The 15,000-nt window shown below is 45.7% G+C and overlaps 1 protein-coding gene across 1 annotated transcript in view; it reads left to right on the forward strand.

Moving 5' to 3' along the window:
* LOC138369928 (uncharacterized) overlaps window positions 1-1,942 on the forward strand; it is a 21,314-nt gene extending 19,372 nt beyond the window's left edge. Inside the window, exon 3 of the mRNA XM_069333680.1 lies at window positions 805-1,942. Coding sequence (XP_069189781.1) covers window positions 805-1,942 — 1,138 coding nt within the window. The remainder of the gene's footprint in view (window positions 1-804) is intronic.
* The last annotated feature ends 13,058 nt before the right edge of the window (window positions 1,943-15,000 follow it).

Consider the following 15,000-nt stretch of genomic DNA (forward strand, 5'->3'; position numbering starts at 1 on the left):
AAGGCTGGGCAGACTACATATTTCTGGATTGCCAAAAAGCCTTTGATACAGTACCACAGGAGACTGCTATTCAAACTCGTCATTCAAAATCCTAATTAAGGAGGCATTTAGAGCGCCATACACGGCCTACGTGAGACCAGTTTTAGAGTATGCCACCTCATCATGGAGTCCCCACCTGAAGAAACACATAAGGAAAGTGTAAAAGGTTCAGAAGTTTGCGACAACGCTCGTCCCAGAATTGCGAGGGATGGGGTATGAAGAGCTACTGAAGGAACTGAACCTTACGACACTAGAAAAAAGGAGGGAGCGGGGGGGGGGGGGAGGGAGTATGATAGAGCGCTAAAATAGTCAGGGGGGTTTGACGATGGAAATAAACGAAATGTTCACACTGAATATCAGCAGGACAATGGGCACATGGGTGGAAACTGGAAACTCAAATGAGTCATGAGTTTCAACACCCCATGTTGAACAACACCCCATCCCACCCATGTCGTGGGACATGGGTGGGATGGGGTGTTGTCTTGGGTGTGTCAAGTGGGATGGGGGTGTTATTTTATGTGTAATATACTCAGTATATTGATGTATATATATATACACTAGCATATCAGGCACATGGGGTATATACAGAGAGGTGTAGTCAGTGTCTCGGTGTCACCGAGGTAAACTCGCACTGACTACACACTAAAAGTTTACTTTAACCCTGGTCTATGTTCCTGATCAACCCTCTACAGCTGGCTAGGGTTTACCTTTAACAGCAAACCAATGACGACAAAAAAAAAGTGAGTGTGTTACACTCTCCACAAGAGCGTTACACTTGCTACAAGAGCGTTACACTCTCCACAAGAGTGTTACACTCTCCACAAGAGTGTTACACTTGCTACAAGAGTGTTACACTCGCCACAAGAGTGTTACACTTGCTACAAGAGCGTTACACTCTCCACAAGAGTGTTACACTTGCTACAAGAGTGTTACACTCTCCACAAGAGCGTTACACTTGCTACAAGAGTGTTACACTCTCCACAAGAGTGTTACACTCTCCACAAGAGTGTTACACTTGCTACAAGAGTGTTACACTCGCCACAAGAGTGTTACACTTGCTACAAGAGCGTTACACTCTCCACAAGAGTGTTACACTTGCTACAAGAGTGTTACACTCTCCACAAGAGTGTTACACTCTCCACAAGAGTGTTACACTTGCTACAAGAGTGTTACACTCTCCACAAGAGTGTTACACTCTCCACAAGAGTGTTACACTCTCCACAAGAGTGTTACACTCTCCACAAGAGTGTTACACTCTCCACAAGAGTGTTACACTTGCTACAAGAGTGTTACACTCTCCACAAGAGTGTTACACTCTCCACAAGAGTGTTACACTCTCCACAAGAGTGTTACACTCTCCACAAGAGTGTTACACTTGCTACAAGAGCGTTACACTCTGCACAAGAGTGTTACACTCTCCACAAGAGCGTTACACTTGCTACAAGAGCGTTACACTCTCCACAAGAGTGTTACACTTGCTACAAGAGTGTTACACTCTCCACAAGAGTGTTACACTTGCTACAAGAGTGTTACACTCTCCACAAGAGTGTTACACTTGCTACAAGAGTGTTACACTCTCCACAAGAGTGTTACACTCTCCACAAGAGTGTTACACTCTCCACAAGAGTGTTACACTCTCCACAAGAGTGTTACACTTCCTACAAGAGTGTTACACTCTCCACAAGAGTGTTACACTTGCTACAAGAGTGTTACACTTGCCACAAGAGTGTTACACTTGCCACAAGAGTGTTACACTTGCCACAAGAGTGTTACACTCTCCACAAGAGCGTTACACTTGCCACAAGAGTGTTACACTTGCTACAAGAGTGTTACACTCTCCACAAGAGTGTTACACTTGCCACAAGAGTGTTACACTCTGCACAAGAGCGGCTACCGAGCCTAGAGTCCATTAAGACAAAGTCACTAATCCCTCTCAAGATGAGAATAAAAAATAAAGGAGAAATCGCAGCACACGCTAAAAGACCTAATGGAATAGAGTAGAATTAGAAACAAAACAGGAATTTAATCGAATAAATTAGAACTAAACTGGGGACCTTAATAGAATAAATTAGAATTGGGAACGAACCTGGAACTTCTCTCTTGTTTCTCTCTCTCGTCTTTTTCTCGTTGTATGTGTCTCTCTCTCTCTCTCTCTCTCTCTCTCTCTCTCTCTCTCTCTCTCTCTCTCTCTCTCTCTCTCTCTCTCTCTCTCTCTCTCTCTCTCTCTCTCTCTCTCTCCCTCTCCCTCTCTCCCTCTCCCTCTCCCTCCAAAAACCTCCACCAGAGCCACCATTGGCAAGGCTCCCACGTGAAACTCACATTACCTCATTTTTGCCACAAACCCTCATTAGCAGCGGGGTAAAAAGCAGTGGAAGTGTAACAAGGATATTAGGCCCCTCCCCCGCGGGGCATCCGGCTACCTTAGGGGCCAATCTTGCGGCGGGCCCCCGCCATTCTTGCCCCACCCAGCCGAGTGCAACACCCATTTTTACCACGGGCCTGATTGTATTTTGAACCTCCGTGAATTGGGAATATGTCGACGAGAGAGGGGGTGGGTGGGGGAGTAGAGGGTAGTTGTGGGGGGTTGTGGGGGAGTGGATGGGGTGGTGGGTAGTGGGGGGGAGAAGGTGATTAGGTGAAGATGATGATGGGGGAAGTGGGGGTGGGGGGGATTGGTTAGTTAACTATGAGAGGTCAGGTCTTTGTTTGTTGTTATGGGGGTGAGTTTTGTTGGGTATCTTTGCGTGTGGTCACAAACGCTTATACGCGCACGCAAGCACATTAATCACACGCAAATAAACACACATACTGAGAGATAAACTCAGTATTTAATTGGCCAGTGTCATTGATATGCGTATCATGCAAGATTCTACACTGAAGAATAATTATACAATGGTGGGCACAAACAGCTTAGACAACGTAACTAAGTTGCAGTGTGTTTTCCACAGAGGAAGGAAGGAATTATCAGGGAAAAAGCGCCAAGCCAATACGACTATATAGCACTGGGAAGGGGTCAGGATAAGGATTTAGGATGGGACGGGGATGGGGGGGGGAAGGAATGGTGCCCAACCACTTGGACGGTCGGGGATTGAACGCCAACCTGCATAAAGCGAGACTGTCGCTCTACCGTCCAGTTCAAGTGGTTGCGCTGTTCCACAGAGGGACGTCCCGCCATATAGACTAACTTCAGTGTTATAACTGGCAAACAGCGACCAAGGTGACTGAATGTGTTCCTAGACTGCCAGAAAGCCTTTGGCATTGTTCCAAAGTAAAGACTCCAAACACAAGCCCGAGAAGCACGAGAAAATAGAAGAACACTGAACAAGCCGAGGGGGAGTACCTACCAGACATGAGACAGAGAGTCGCTGTGAGAAGGAAGAAATCAAAATGGAAACTGACAAGGAGACTAATGCGAAGATTACCACATCACACACAGAGATCACAATAACGTGATGCATCAAATGAACAAATCCACAAGGGCTTCGAACCTGCGTCCGGGAGCATCCCAGACACTGCCTTAATCGACTGAGCTACTGAGCTTTTAACCCTGTCGTAGCTCAGTCGATTAAGGCAGTGTCTGTGATGCTCCCGGACGCAGGTTCGAATCCTCGTCACGGCTCTTGTGGATTTGTTCAAGATTACCACAAGTACATGCTCTAATCCTAACAAACATGAGCGACCTCATCGAAGAATTAAGACTTCTTTATGTCCATGTTTCTATGTGATGCTAAGACGCACAGCTTCAACGCCAGTAAGTGTAATGTGATAATTGAGGAAACAGTAAAGGGCAATACACAGGGGTTATCTTGAGATGATTTCGGGGCTTTAAGTGTCCCCGCGGCCCGGTCCTCGACCAGGCCTCCACCCCCAGGAAGCAACCCGTGACAGCTGACTAACACCCAGGTACCTATTTTACTGCTTGGTAACAGGGGCATAGGGTGAAAGAAACTCTGCCCATTGTTTCTCGCCGGCGCCCGGGATTGAACCCGGGACCATAGGATCACAAGTCCAGCGTGCTGTCCGCTCGGCCGGCCGGCTCCCTTGTACACACAAACAGGAATTTTGGACATCGTATACTACCTACATCGCAATATGAGAACATCAAGAGTAACGGAAAGTGCAGAAAGCCACTTATGTGAGGCCACTCATAATTGCACCCCAACCACACTCATTCTTCTGTATGTCTAACGTTTGTTGTCACCGATTTTACGGGCTATTCACGCCCGTGCCACTCTTGGGTGGCTTAATCTTTATCAATCAATCTGTCACCGATTGATTGATAAAGATTAAGCCTAAAGATTGATAAAGATTAAGCTTAAGATTAAGAGGAAGCACAGACATGAATAGCCCGTAAGAACCCGCGCCACAGAATTACTAGTCCTGCGCGCTATCCACCAGGCTACCATGCTGTCTGTGTGTGTGTGTGTGTGTGTGTGTGTGTGTGTGTGTGTGTGTGTGTGTGTGTGTGTGTGTGTGTGTGTGTATGTGTGTGTGTGTGTATGCGCGCGTGCGTGCGCATGTGTGTGTTGCGAATAATTGCAAACAACTCGAGGAATCAGTAATAGTTATCAATATTTATCTCTACCGAATAATTGAATAAACAATCATTGCGACCAACACACGTTGCTCGCCGCCAAAAAAGGTTCAGTTCCCCCCGAGCATAACTGTAAAATTGACTCATCGTTTTCTTTTTTCATGGCTAGCTCAGCTACCTTTACTTTTTCATAAATTTTGTTTGGAAAATTGTTTTATGGCGATCCAGGTTAGAGGATTAAGGAGCGTGTGTCTGCGAGGAAAATGGTGAACAGATTTCAACTTTGCGGTCAGATGGGAGTTAGTGTTTGAATATTAGATGAGGACATTACCTAGGTAGAGAGTTATTTGTTCAGATATCAACGTTGTAAAATATATATTTATATTGAATTTAAAGATCCATAGTAGATATTTCATGCATTTGGAGGTTAGCAGGATTAAGTAGTGTGTGTGTGTGTGTGTGTGTGTGTGTGTGTGTGTGTGTGTGTGTGTGTGTGTGTGTGTGTGTGTGTGTGTGTGTGTGTGTGTGTGTACTCACCTAATTGTGCTTGCAGGGGTTGAGCTTTGTCTCTTTTGTCCTGCCAAAGAGACAAAATGTGCGTGCGTGCGTGTGTGCGTGCAGGTTATTTTCTATTCATACTTGTCTAAGATAATGAGCCAGTTAATAGCTTTGTATTCATTATGGCTTGTGATACTTGATCTAATATTCCAGAAGTGACTCTTTGGGGCTATTCATGCCCGTGCCACCTCTTGCGTGGTTTAATCTTCATCAATCAATCAATCAATCAGTACAACTGACTGATTATGTTGTGGTGGGAGGGAGATGCATGAACAAGAGACGAAATAATAATAATTTATTTACTAAATAATGTTAATTTGATTGAATTAATACTATCAAGTATAAATCATAATGAAATTTGAGGCTGTTAAAGACCCTATTAAAGAAAAATTATTAGTTAAATTCCATTTATTACAAGCAGACCATCGTCAAACAATTACCCCCGATTTTAACATGGTTCCTGGCGAGCAACATAATTTTAACATGTTGAATTAAACTCTGTGTCTAAAATTAACATATATATGAGGATGCTAATAAGTCAGGAGCATAAGTTAGCCTCAGTCTTGAGATTGTTATACATTTTTAATTACCATTTTGGCTGTCTGATTTCTATTTCTATTAATATTTAATTGTATAGATGTGTGGTTACTTGTTCAACATTATCAGGCAATATTTGGTATGTAAATAAACCCCAGAAGATATTTGGTAATTAGTAAATGAATGATCACGTGTTATTAGCTATAATCGCTGTTATCAGCTAATTATATGTGAGTTTAAATTAGTTTAGTCTGCAGGTAAATGTATTATTGGTGAGTTAAATGGGACTGACTGTGTGTGTGTGTGTGTGTGTGTGTGTGTGTGTGTGTGTGTGTGTGTGTGTGTGTGTGTGTGTGTGTGTGTGTGTGTGTGTGTGTGTGTAGTCACCTATTTGTGGTTGCGGGGGTTGAGCTCTGGCTCTTTGGTCCCGCCTCTCAACCGTCAATCAACTGGTGTACAGATTCCTGAGCCTACTGGGCTCCATCATACCTACATTTGAAACTGTGTATGGAGTCAGCCTCCACCACATCTCTGCCTAATGCATTTCATTTACTAACTACTCTGACACTGAAAATGTTCTTTCTAATGTCTCTGTGGCTCATTAGGCTATAAGTGTGTGTATGTGTTTTATAAACAGTTGTGTTTGCGAATCGAGGTTCAGCTCCTGGATCTCGGCTGTTCAGATCAGTGTATGGATTTCAACTCCAACCTCACGTCTCCTGCTCCCCACTCTTCTGCTTCTTCTGCACTGTTCACTGCTACAGTCCCCTCCACTGTTCATCTTTATAACTCATTTAATAATAAATGGCAGTGATAATATTAGAAATAGCAACTGTTAAAATAGTAGAACTATTGGTAAATACTAGTAGTAATGAGTAAGAATACTAGAAATATGAGCTTTGGAAATTCTAGAACTGATATCTTTGGGAATCCTAGAACTGATATCTTTGGGAATTCTAGAACTGATAACTTTGGGAATCCTAGAACTGATATCTTTGGGAATCCTAAAACTGATATCTGTGGAAATTCTAGAACTGATATCTATGGAAATTCTAGAACTGATATCTTTGGGAATTCTAAAACTGATACCTTTGCCAGTGCTAGGAAAATGGATTTGAAAATACTCGAACCATTTAATTTGAAGTTAAAAATTTGATCATCTTGATGCTGTTGCTTAAGTAATACTAGTACTTATAACTAGTACTTAAATAACTAGTAATACTAGTAGTAATAACTAGTATTAATAAAGTAATGCTGGTACTTGAAATTCCTGGATCTGATGAGGTGTAGAATTCCCAGACAATTGAATTTGAGATTGTTCGAAAGAATGGTTTTAAGGACACTAAATCTAAATCAATCTTAGAATACTGGTGCAAAGTATTTCTTGTTAAATATAGTAATAGAGAACTATAACCAGCTTCCAAGTTAGCTAATTAGCAGTTAGTCATTAAACGAACACCTGATTAATTGAGGTAAAGAGGAAGATAGGCATGAGTGATGTGATTAGTGTGTAGGTGGAGGCTGAGGTAAGAGATGAGGAGAGGGAGGCAAGGGGGAGAGGAGGGAGATAACAAGGGGAGGTAGAGAGAGGGGAGATAACAAGGGGGAGGGGTAGTAATGTGTACATACACCGCTGGTTATTCATAGCGAGCATCGGGACGAGTGATGTTATTGTCAACACGACCATGTGACTTCCTCCTGTCCTTACCTTATCCCAGCATCACCATATCCCAGCATCACCATATCCCAGCATCACCATATCCCAACACCACCATATCCCAGCACCACCATATCCCAGCACCACCATATCCCAGCACCACCATATCCCAACACCACCATATCCAACCACCACCATATCCCAACACCACCATATCCCAGCACCACCATATCCCAGCACCACCATATCCCAGCACCACCATATCCCAGCACCACCATATCCCAGCACCACCATATCCCAGCACCTCCATATCCCAGCACTATAACAGTCTAGCTGTTAATATAAATGACGTAGACTTGTATTAAAAGCTGTCGTTTATTAAATGGGCTGACATACCGTGAGAGGAGTAATGCAGGCAAGATTGTCACATCTTTCCTTTGAGATTAATTCAGTAAATTAGAGAAATCTCTGTTACGACTCAGTATTATAATTAATAATCAACCTTGCTCTAAGGACCTATATAATTTAACGTCATTTGGGAATAAACAGTCAGTCCCTTAAGATGATATAGTCAAAATAGAGGTCATCTAGAATATGGGAACTAGTTCTGGTAGACGGATGACTCTCCGTTGAGTAGCAGCCTTAGTAGGGTAATTGATAGCACCCTTATTCAATTATCTATGTAAATTACCATCAATTGGGAATAGGGATTCAGTCACCGTTAAGTGACCAAGAGCATGAGTCTAGCTTTGTTAATTATCTTTGAAAGGTAGTTTGGCAATCAGCCATGGGTCCGCTTGCTTGCTGGAGGTCAAGGAGAGGAGAGTTTAGTGTGGTATGAGCGAGCATTGGAGACAGGAAGATCCCACCGCTGCCACCATTGTAACGGTACCCCAATACCTCACTTCTAATATCCCATCACCACCATATCCCACCACCACCATATTGCACTACCATATCCCAGCACAGTTCCCAGTGTAGCAGTGCTACACTCCCAGCTACATATCCCCATATATTGTGAGTGAATATGCAAGGTATATATTGTGGGAGAATATCCATGGGATATATGGCGGACTAAAATGATAATCACCTACCGTTTTGATGTAATTAAAGGTTGCATTAGGGGATGGCATCGGTGTGTAAATGTCATTAGTCAAAATGATTATAATATTACCCCTAGTGACTGTGGGGGGAGGTGGGGGGGGGGGGGTGATATGAGAGTGGGGAGGTGGGAGTGTTGCGAGGGGGGGGGGGAAGTATGTGGAGGTAGATGGTAGATGCACACGGAAGAGGTATATGTAGTAGATGAGACGGCTATAATGTTCTCTCACCTCTCTCTCTCTCTCTCTACCTCCCTCCCTCCTTCCCTCCTTCTCCCCAAGCCATCCTTCTCCCCCACCCCACCCCCCCTCTACCCCTTCTGGTGGGGGGAAGAGGATAAAAATGCATATCTAATAATCCGGAGAATTATGAGAACCGAAGGTGCATTATCCCTCTACAGCACACTCCTCTTTACTGGCCCACCGCTTAAAGTAACCCTTCCCCCCTCCCCCCCCTTTGCCTCCCCCCTCCCCCCACCCCCCCATACTCGTCGGGGTGGGGGGAGGGGGGGGGGATCGTTGGTGGCAAGCATGTTCATTACGGTATAAGCCTGGGCGCTATTATCAGGTCGGCCACAATACCCGGTGATTGTAATAAGCGGGTTGTGTCCTGCACGACTACATTAGCTAGAGTAAATGCTGGTGGTTGTTTGGGGGAGTGTGGGGGGGGGTTCATGGGGTGGGGGGGGTAGGATTGGACAAGTGGTAGTGGGGGGGGAGAAGGAGGGGAAAGACAGGAGAGGGAGGGGGGGGGGTAGTTCGGAGGGAGGGTGAGGGGGGAAGTAGAAGGGAGGGAGGGGAAGGGGAGGGAGGGGGATAGAGAAAGGGGCCGCCGTGAGGGAGTAATGAGGTGGAAGGTATGGAGAAGGGGAGACACACACAGACAGATGGAAAAGAGTACATGATAATGGAACCACATTATGAGGAAGGGAGGGATGGGATGGGAGGCAACGGTGGTGGTGGGAAGGCAGATAGTGAAGAGGGAATAGATGGAGACTCCCATCCTCTATCCCCCTTCCCTTCCCCCCCCCCCCCCCTCTCCTCCATAACCCCCATCTTTCCTAGACCAATTCCCCTATCTGCCTAGTGTTCTCAGCCCTTCACCTACTTTAAACTCCTCCCTTCCCCTCCCCCTCTTCCTCTCCCTTCCCCCCTCCCCCTCCCCTCCCTGCAACACCTGCTGGCCATCATCACAGCTAACCACCTACGGCTGGTGGTCGCCACACCTGAACTAACCAATTAGAGGCTTAGCCCCACGCCTCGATAGGCTCCGATCTGATTATTGTCCAGGTGAGAAAACACGGATCTTCCTCCACTCACGAGGTGTCCTCACCTGGCTGGCTTGGTGGACTTGTCCTCACCTGGCTGGCTTGTGGAGGCGGAAACAAATGGGCAGTTTCTTTCACCCTAATGTACCTGTTCACCTAGCAGTTAATAGGTACCTGGGAGTTAGACAGCTGCTACGGGCTTCTTCCTGGGGGTGTGTAACAAAAAGGAGGCCTGGTCGAGGACCGGGTCGCGGGGACGATAAGCCCCGAAATCATCTCAAGATAACCTCAAGATAACCATTCTATAAAGCACACGTTCTTCACTGTAAAACAACACATACCTGCTACTCCACCACTGTAAACAACACACACCTGTTACTCCACCACTATAAACAACACACACACACCTGCTACTCCACCACTGTAAACAGCACACACACCTGCTACTCCACCACTGTAAACAACACACACACCTGCTACTCCACCACTGTAAACAACACACACACCTGCTACTCCACCACTGTAAACAATACACACACCTGTTACTCCACCACTGTAAACAACACACACACACCTGCTACTCCACCACTGTAAACAGCACACACACCTGCTACTCCACCACTGTAAACAACACACACACCTGCTACTCCACCACTGTAAACAATACACACACCTGCTACTCCACCACTGTAAGCAGCACTTGATAATATAGTCACAAGTTAAACTCACTAAAATTATGTCGGGTTATTTGCGTTCTTGTGGTGAGCGTTTCTGAGTTTATTGCTGCAAATTAAACACTGACGCGTTCTCAGAGGCTGTGAGCTGTCGCGTTCACGTTCTCTTGAGAGAAATGGAGATTGAGTGTGTGCACTCAAGCTGCGTTATTGTATACCCTTCATTCACAACTGGTGGTGCACTCTGATGCTGCCTCTAGTGTGTGTATATATGTTCCCAGGTGGCTCTAGTGTGTCCAGTATCCTAGCACACTCCAGTATCCTGGCACACTTCAGTATCCTAGCACACTTCAGTATCCTAGCACACTTCAGTATCCTAGCACACTTCAGTATACTAGCACACTTCAGTATCCTAGCACACTTCAGTATCCTAGCACACTTCAGTATCCTAGCACACTTTAGTATCCTAGCACACTTCAGTATCCTAGCACACTTTAGTATCCTTGCACACTTCAGTATCCTAGCACACTTTAGTATCCTTGCACACTTCAGTATCCTAGCACACTTCAGTATACTAGCACACTTCAGTATCCTAGCACACTTCAGTATCCTAGCACACTTCAGTATCCTAGTACACTTCAGTATCCTAGTACACTTCAGTATCCTAGCACGCTTCAGTATCCTAGCACACTTCAGTATCCTAGCACGCTTCAGTATCCTAGCACACTTCAGTATCCTAGTACACTTCAGTATCCTAACACACTCCAGCATCCTAATACACTCCAGCATCCTAACACACTCCAGTATCCTAACACACTCCAACATCCTAACACACTCCAGCATCCTAACACACTCCAGCATCGTAGCACACTCCAGCATCCTAGCACACTCCAACATCCTAACACACTCCAGCATCCTAACACACTCCAGCATCCTAACACACTCCAGCATCCTAACACACTCCAGCATCCTAGCACACTCCAGCATCCTAGCACACTCCAGCATCCTAGCACACTCCAGCATCCTAGCACACTCCAGCATCCTAACACACTCCAGCATCCTAACACACTCCAGCATCCTAGCACACTCCAGCATCCTAGCACACTCCAGCATCCTAGCACACTCAGCATCCTAGCACACTCCAGCATCCTAACACACTCCAGCATCCTAGCACACTCCAGCATCCTAACACACTCCAGCATCCTAACACACTCCAGCATCCTAGCACACTCCAGCATCCTAGCACACTCCAGCATCCTAGCACACTCAGCATCCTAGCACACTCCAGCATCCTAGCACACCTCAGCATCCTAGCACACTCCAGCATCCTAGCACACTCCAGCATCCTAACACACTCCAGCATCCTAGCACACTCCAGCATCCTAACACACTCCAGCATCCTAACACACTCCAGCATCCTAGCACACTCCAGCATCCTAGCACACTCAGCATCCTAGCACACTCCAGCATCCTAGCACACCTCAGCATCCTAGCACACTCCAGCATCCTAGCACACTCCAGCATCCTAACACACTCCAGCATCCTAGCACACTCCAGCATCCTAACACACTCCAGCATCCTAGCACACTCCAGCATCCTAGCACACTCAGCATCCTAGCACACTCCAGCATCCTAGCACACCTCAGCATCCAAGCACACTCCAGCATCCTAGCACACTCCAGCATCCTAACACACTCCAGCATCCTAACACACTCCAGCATCCTAACACACTCCAGCATCCTAGCACACCTCAGCATCCTAGCACACCTCAGCATCCTAGCACACTCCAGCATCCTAACACACTCCAGCATCCTAGCACACTCCAGCATCCTAGCACACTCCAGCATCCTAGCACACTCAGCATCCTAGCACACTCCAGCATCCTAGCACACCTCAGCATCCTAGCACACTCCAGCATCCTAGCACACTCCAGCATCCTAGCACATCCCAGCATCCTAGCACACTCCAGCATCCTAGCATATCCCAGCATCCTAGCACACTCCAGCATCCTAGCACATCCCAGGTACCAAGCTCAGGGTGCCTTCCCTGCTAATACACGATGGTAATTACTTGCCAGTTATTGCACCAACGACCCTGCTAAGCAAATTCTTCTCGGCCAGTAATTGGATGAGATTATTAAAGACTTTACACAGATGGTGAAGAAAATATCCTCATGAATAACACGGGCGAGGTTATCACCATGATTACACTTAATAACAGCTAAAGTGACCATGCAGACCCGGAGGCGTAAAGTCTTCTTGCTCAACGTCTTAATATATTCTCTTTCATCCTCCATTCAGCCCGCTTATATTTATTGCTCCTTGGTCACAGGATTTGGATTTGCGAAATATTGTTATTGTTGTGTGCAGTTAGCAAGGGCTAGAGAAGTGCGTGCGTGTGTGTGTGTGTGTGTGTGTGTGTGTGTGTGTGTGTGTGTGTGTGTGTGTGTGTGTGTGTGTGTGTGTGTGTGTGTGTGTGTGTGTGTGTGTGTGGATCAAGAGGTCCTGCACGTGGGAGCCCTCGTGAGCGACTGACACCCAGAGCCATCTGTTGCCAACACACTAAATCATTCCGTTGGCAGATTCATTCCATCATATTATTAATTTATGTCATTTGCCCTTCTATTATCTATCATAGACCATTTCATTTCATATCTCTTAAGTACTATCATTCAAACTTAAATAAAGCAAAATTGAGTATACTACATGTAAGATAAATGGTTATAAATTGTTTAAAATATGAAGCTTGGAAACAACTGTCAATTTGAAGGAGTGGGCGGGGTTGACTCCGCCCCCAAATATCCGTCAGAAACCGGTGAAATTGACCTGAATATCTCATCCCTCCCCCCCTCTCTCTCTCTCACGATCATCGACTCTTCGGTGTAAATGATTATCGCATTACCTCGTGCTTTGTCATGTTCTAAGCTGCCTTTGTCATGGAATATATAAGTCACTGCTTGTGTGTGTGTGTGTACATTAACTGGATCAATCAGCCTATACCGTGCCTGCGTCTCCCAGGATGTGATGAATGATGTCCGTCTCTCTCTCAAGTAATTGTGTTGACTTTACCCACATTGGGGAAAGAAATTGATGACGGGGCTGTCTGTGTTTGTCCATTTTCTTCATAGCTTTTCGGGTTGGTATTTATTGTGAAAATTGTCTCTGGGAGTTGGGGCTTCAAACGGACCCTGTGAGAGGGAGCGAGTTTTTTTTTGAGGGAGGGGGGGGGGGGGGGGAGAGGTATTTTTTCTTATTGGACAGGTTTGGTGAATATTTTATGGTGAGTGGTGGAAATTAAAAATGGTTGATTGTCTCTTTTCAGGCGCCTCGTTCAATAATGATTTCGTATTGTTCTTGGGTAATTTGTACTGCAGGTAGATGGATCTTTCAACGTTGTTGAGGATATTTTCCAAAGATTTTTCCTGCTGGAACTACCAAGGTATATATGTGTTTCTCCAGCACCCCCACACGCACGCACGCACACCGCACGCACCACACTCACGCACACCACACGCACGCACACCATGCCTACCACTCTCAGTCGTGTATAACAGGTCACTGGTAACACGAGGATGGCCAGAAATTTGAAAGATGGCTAATATAGTCCCGATATTCAAGAAGGGAGACAGACAGTAGGCACTAAACTACAGACCAGTGTCCCTAACTTGCATTCCACGCAAAGTGATGGAGAAGATTGTGAGACAAAAACTAATAGAACATCTGGAGAGAAAGAGCTTTGTAACACATCACCAGCATGGGTTCTGGGATGGCAAGTCTTTCCTCACAGGATTAATAGAAATCGATGACCGGCGATAACAATTAGGCAAGAATGAGAAGGGTGGGCAGACTGCCTATTTTTGGATTGCCAAAAAGCCTTTGACACAGTACCCCCATAAGAGGACTAGTGCATAAGATGGAGAAGCAGGCAAGAATTACAGGGAAGGTACCCCCCAGTGGACAAGGGAGTACCTAAGCAACAGAAGACAGCAAGTCTCTGTGAGGGGGGTGAGGTCTCCGAGTGCCGAGACGTCTCTGGCACTCACAGACTTCAGGCCTTGGGCCTATCCTGTTTCTAACGCACGAAAACGATCTCTCAGAGGAAATAGACTCGTTCCTCTCAGTGTTTGCTCACGATGCAAAAATTATGAGGAGGATTAAGACTGAAGAAGATAGTAAGAGACTACAAGATGACCTTGACAAACTGAAGGAATGGTCCAACAAATGGCTACTAAAGTTAAACTCAAGTAAATGTAAAGTAATGAAGCTAGGTGGAGGGAACAGGAGGCCAGACACAAGGTACCAAATGTACCTCCACGAAACGGACAAAGATCTAGGAGTTGATACCAATCCGAATATATTTATGTGGGTTTCAGGGCTCCTGAAGCCCACATAAACAAAAAGATATCATCAGCGGCGTATGTTTGACTGGTTAACATCAGAACTGCCTTTAGAAATTTGTGCAAGGAATAATTTAGAACCCAATTCTGAAGCTCGAGAATGGAGCCCATACCTTGTCACGTATATGACAAAGTTGGAGAAGGTTCAAAGGTAAGCCACCAGTCTAGTTCGGGAACTACGAGGTATGATTTACGAGGAACTCTGCATGAATTGCACCTTAACTCGCTGGAAGACAG

The sequence above is a fragment of the Procambarus clarkii genome, chromosome 30 (genome assembly GCF_040958095.1).
Source record: "Procambarus clarkii isolate CNS0578487 chromosome 30, FALCON_Pclarkii_2.0, whole genome shotgun sequence".
In the NCBI taxonomy this organism is placed as follows: Eukaryota; Metazoa; Arthropoda; class Malacostraca; order Decapoda; family Cambaridae; genus Procambarus; species Procambarus clarkii.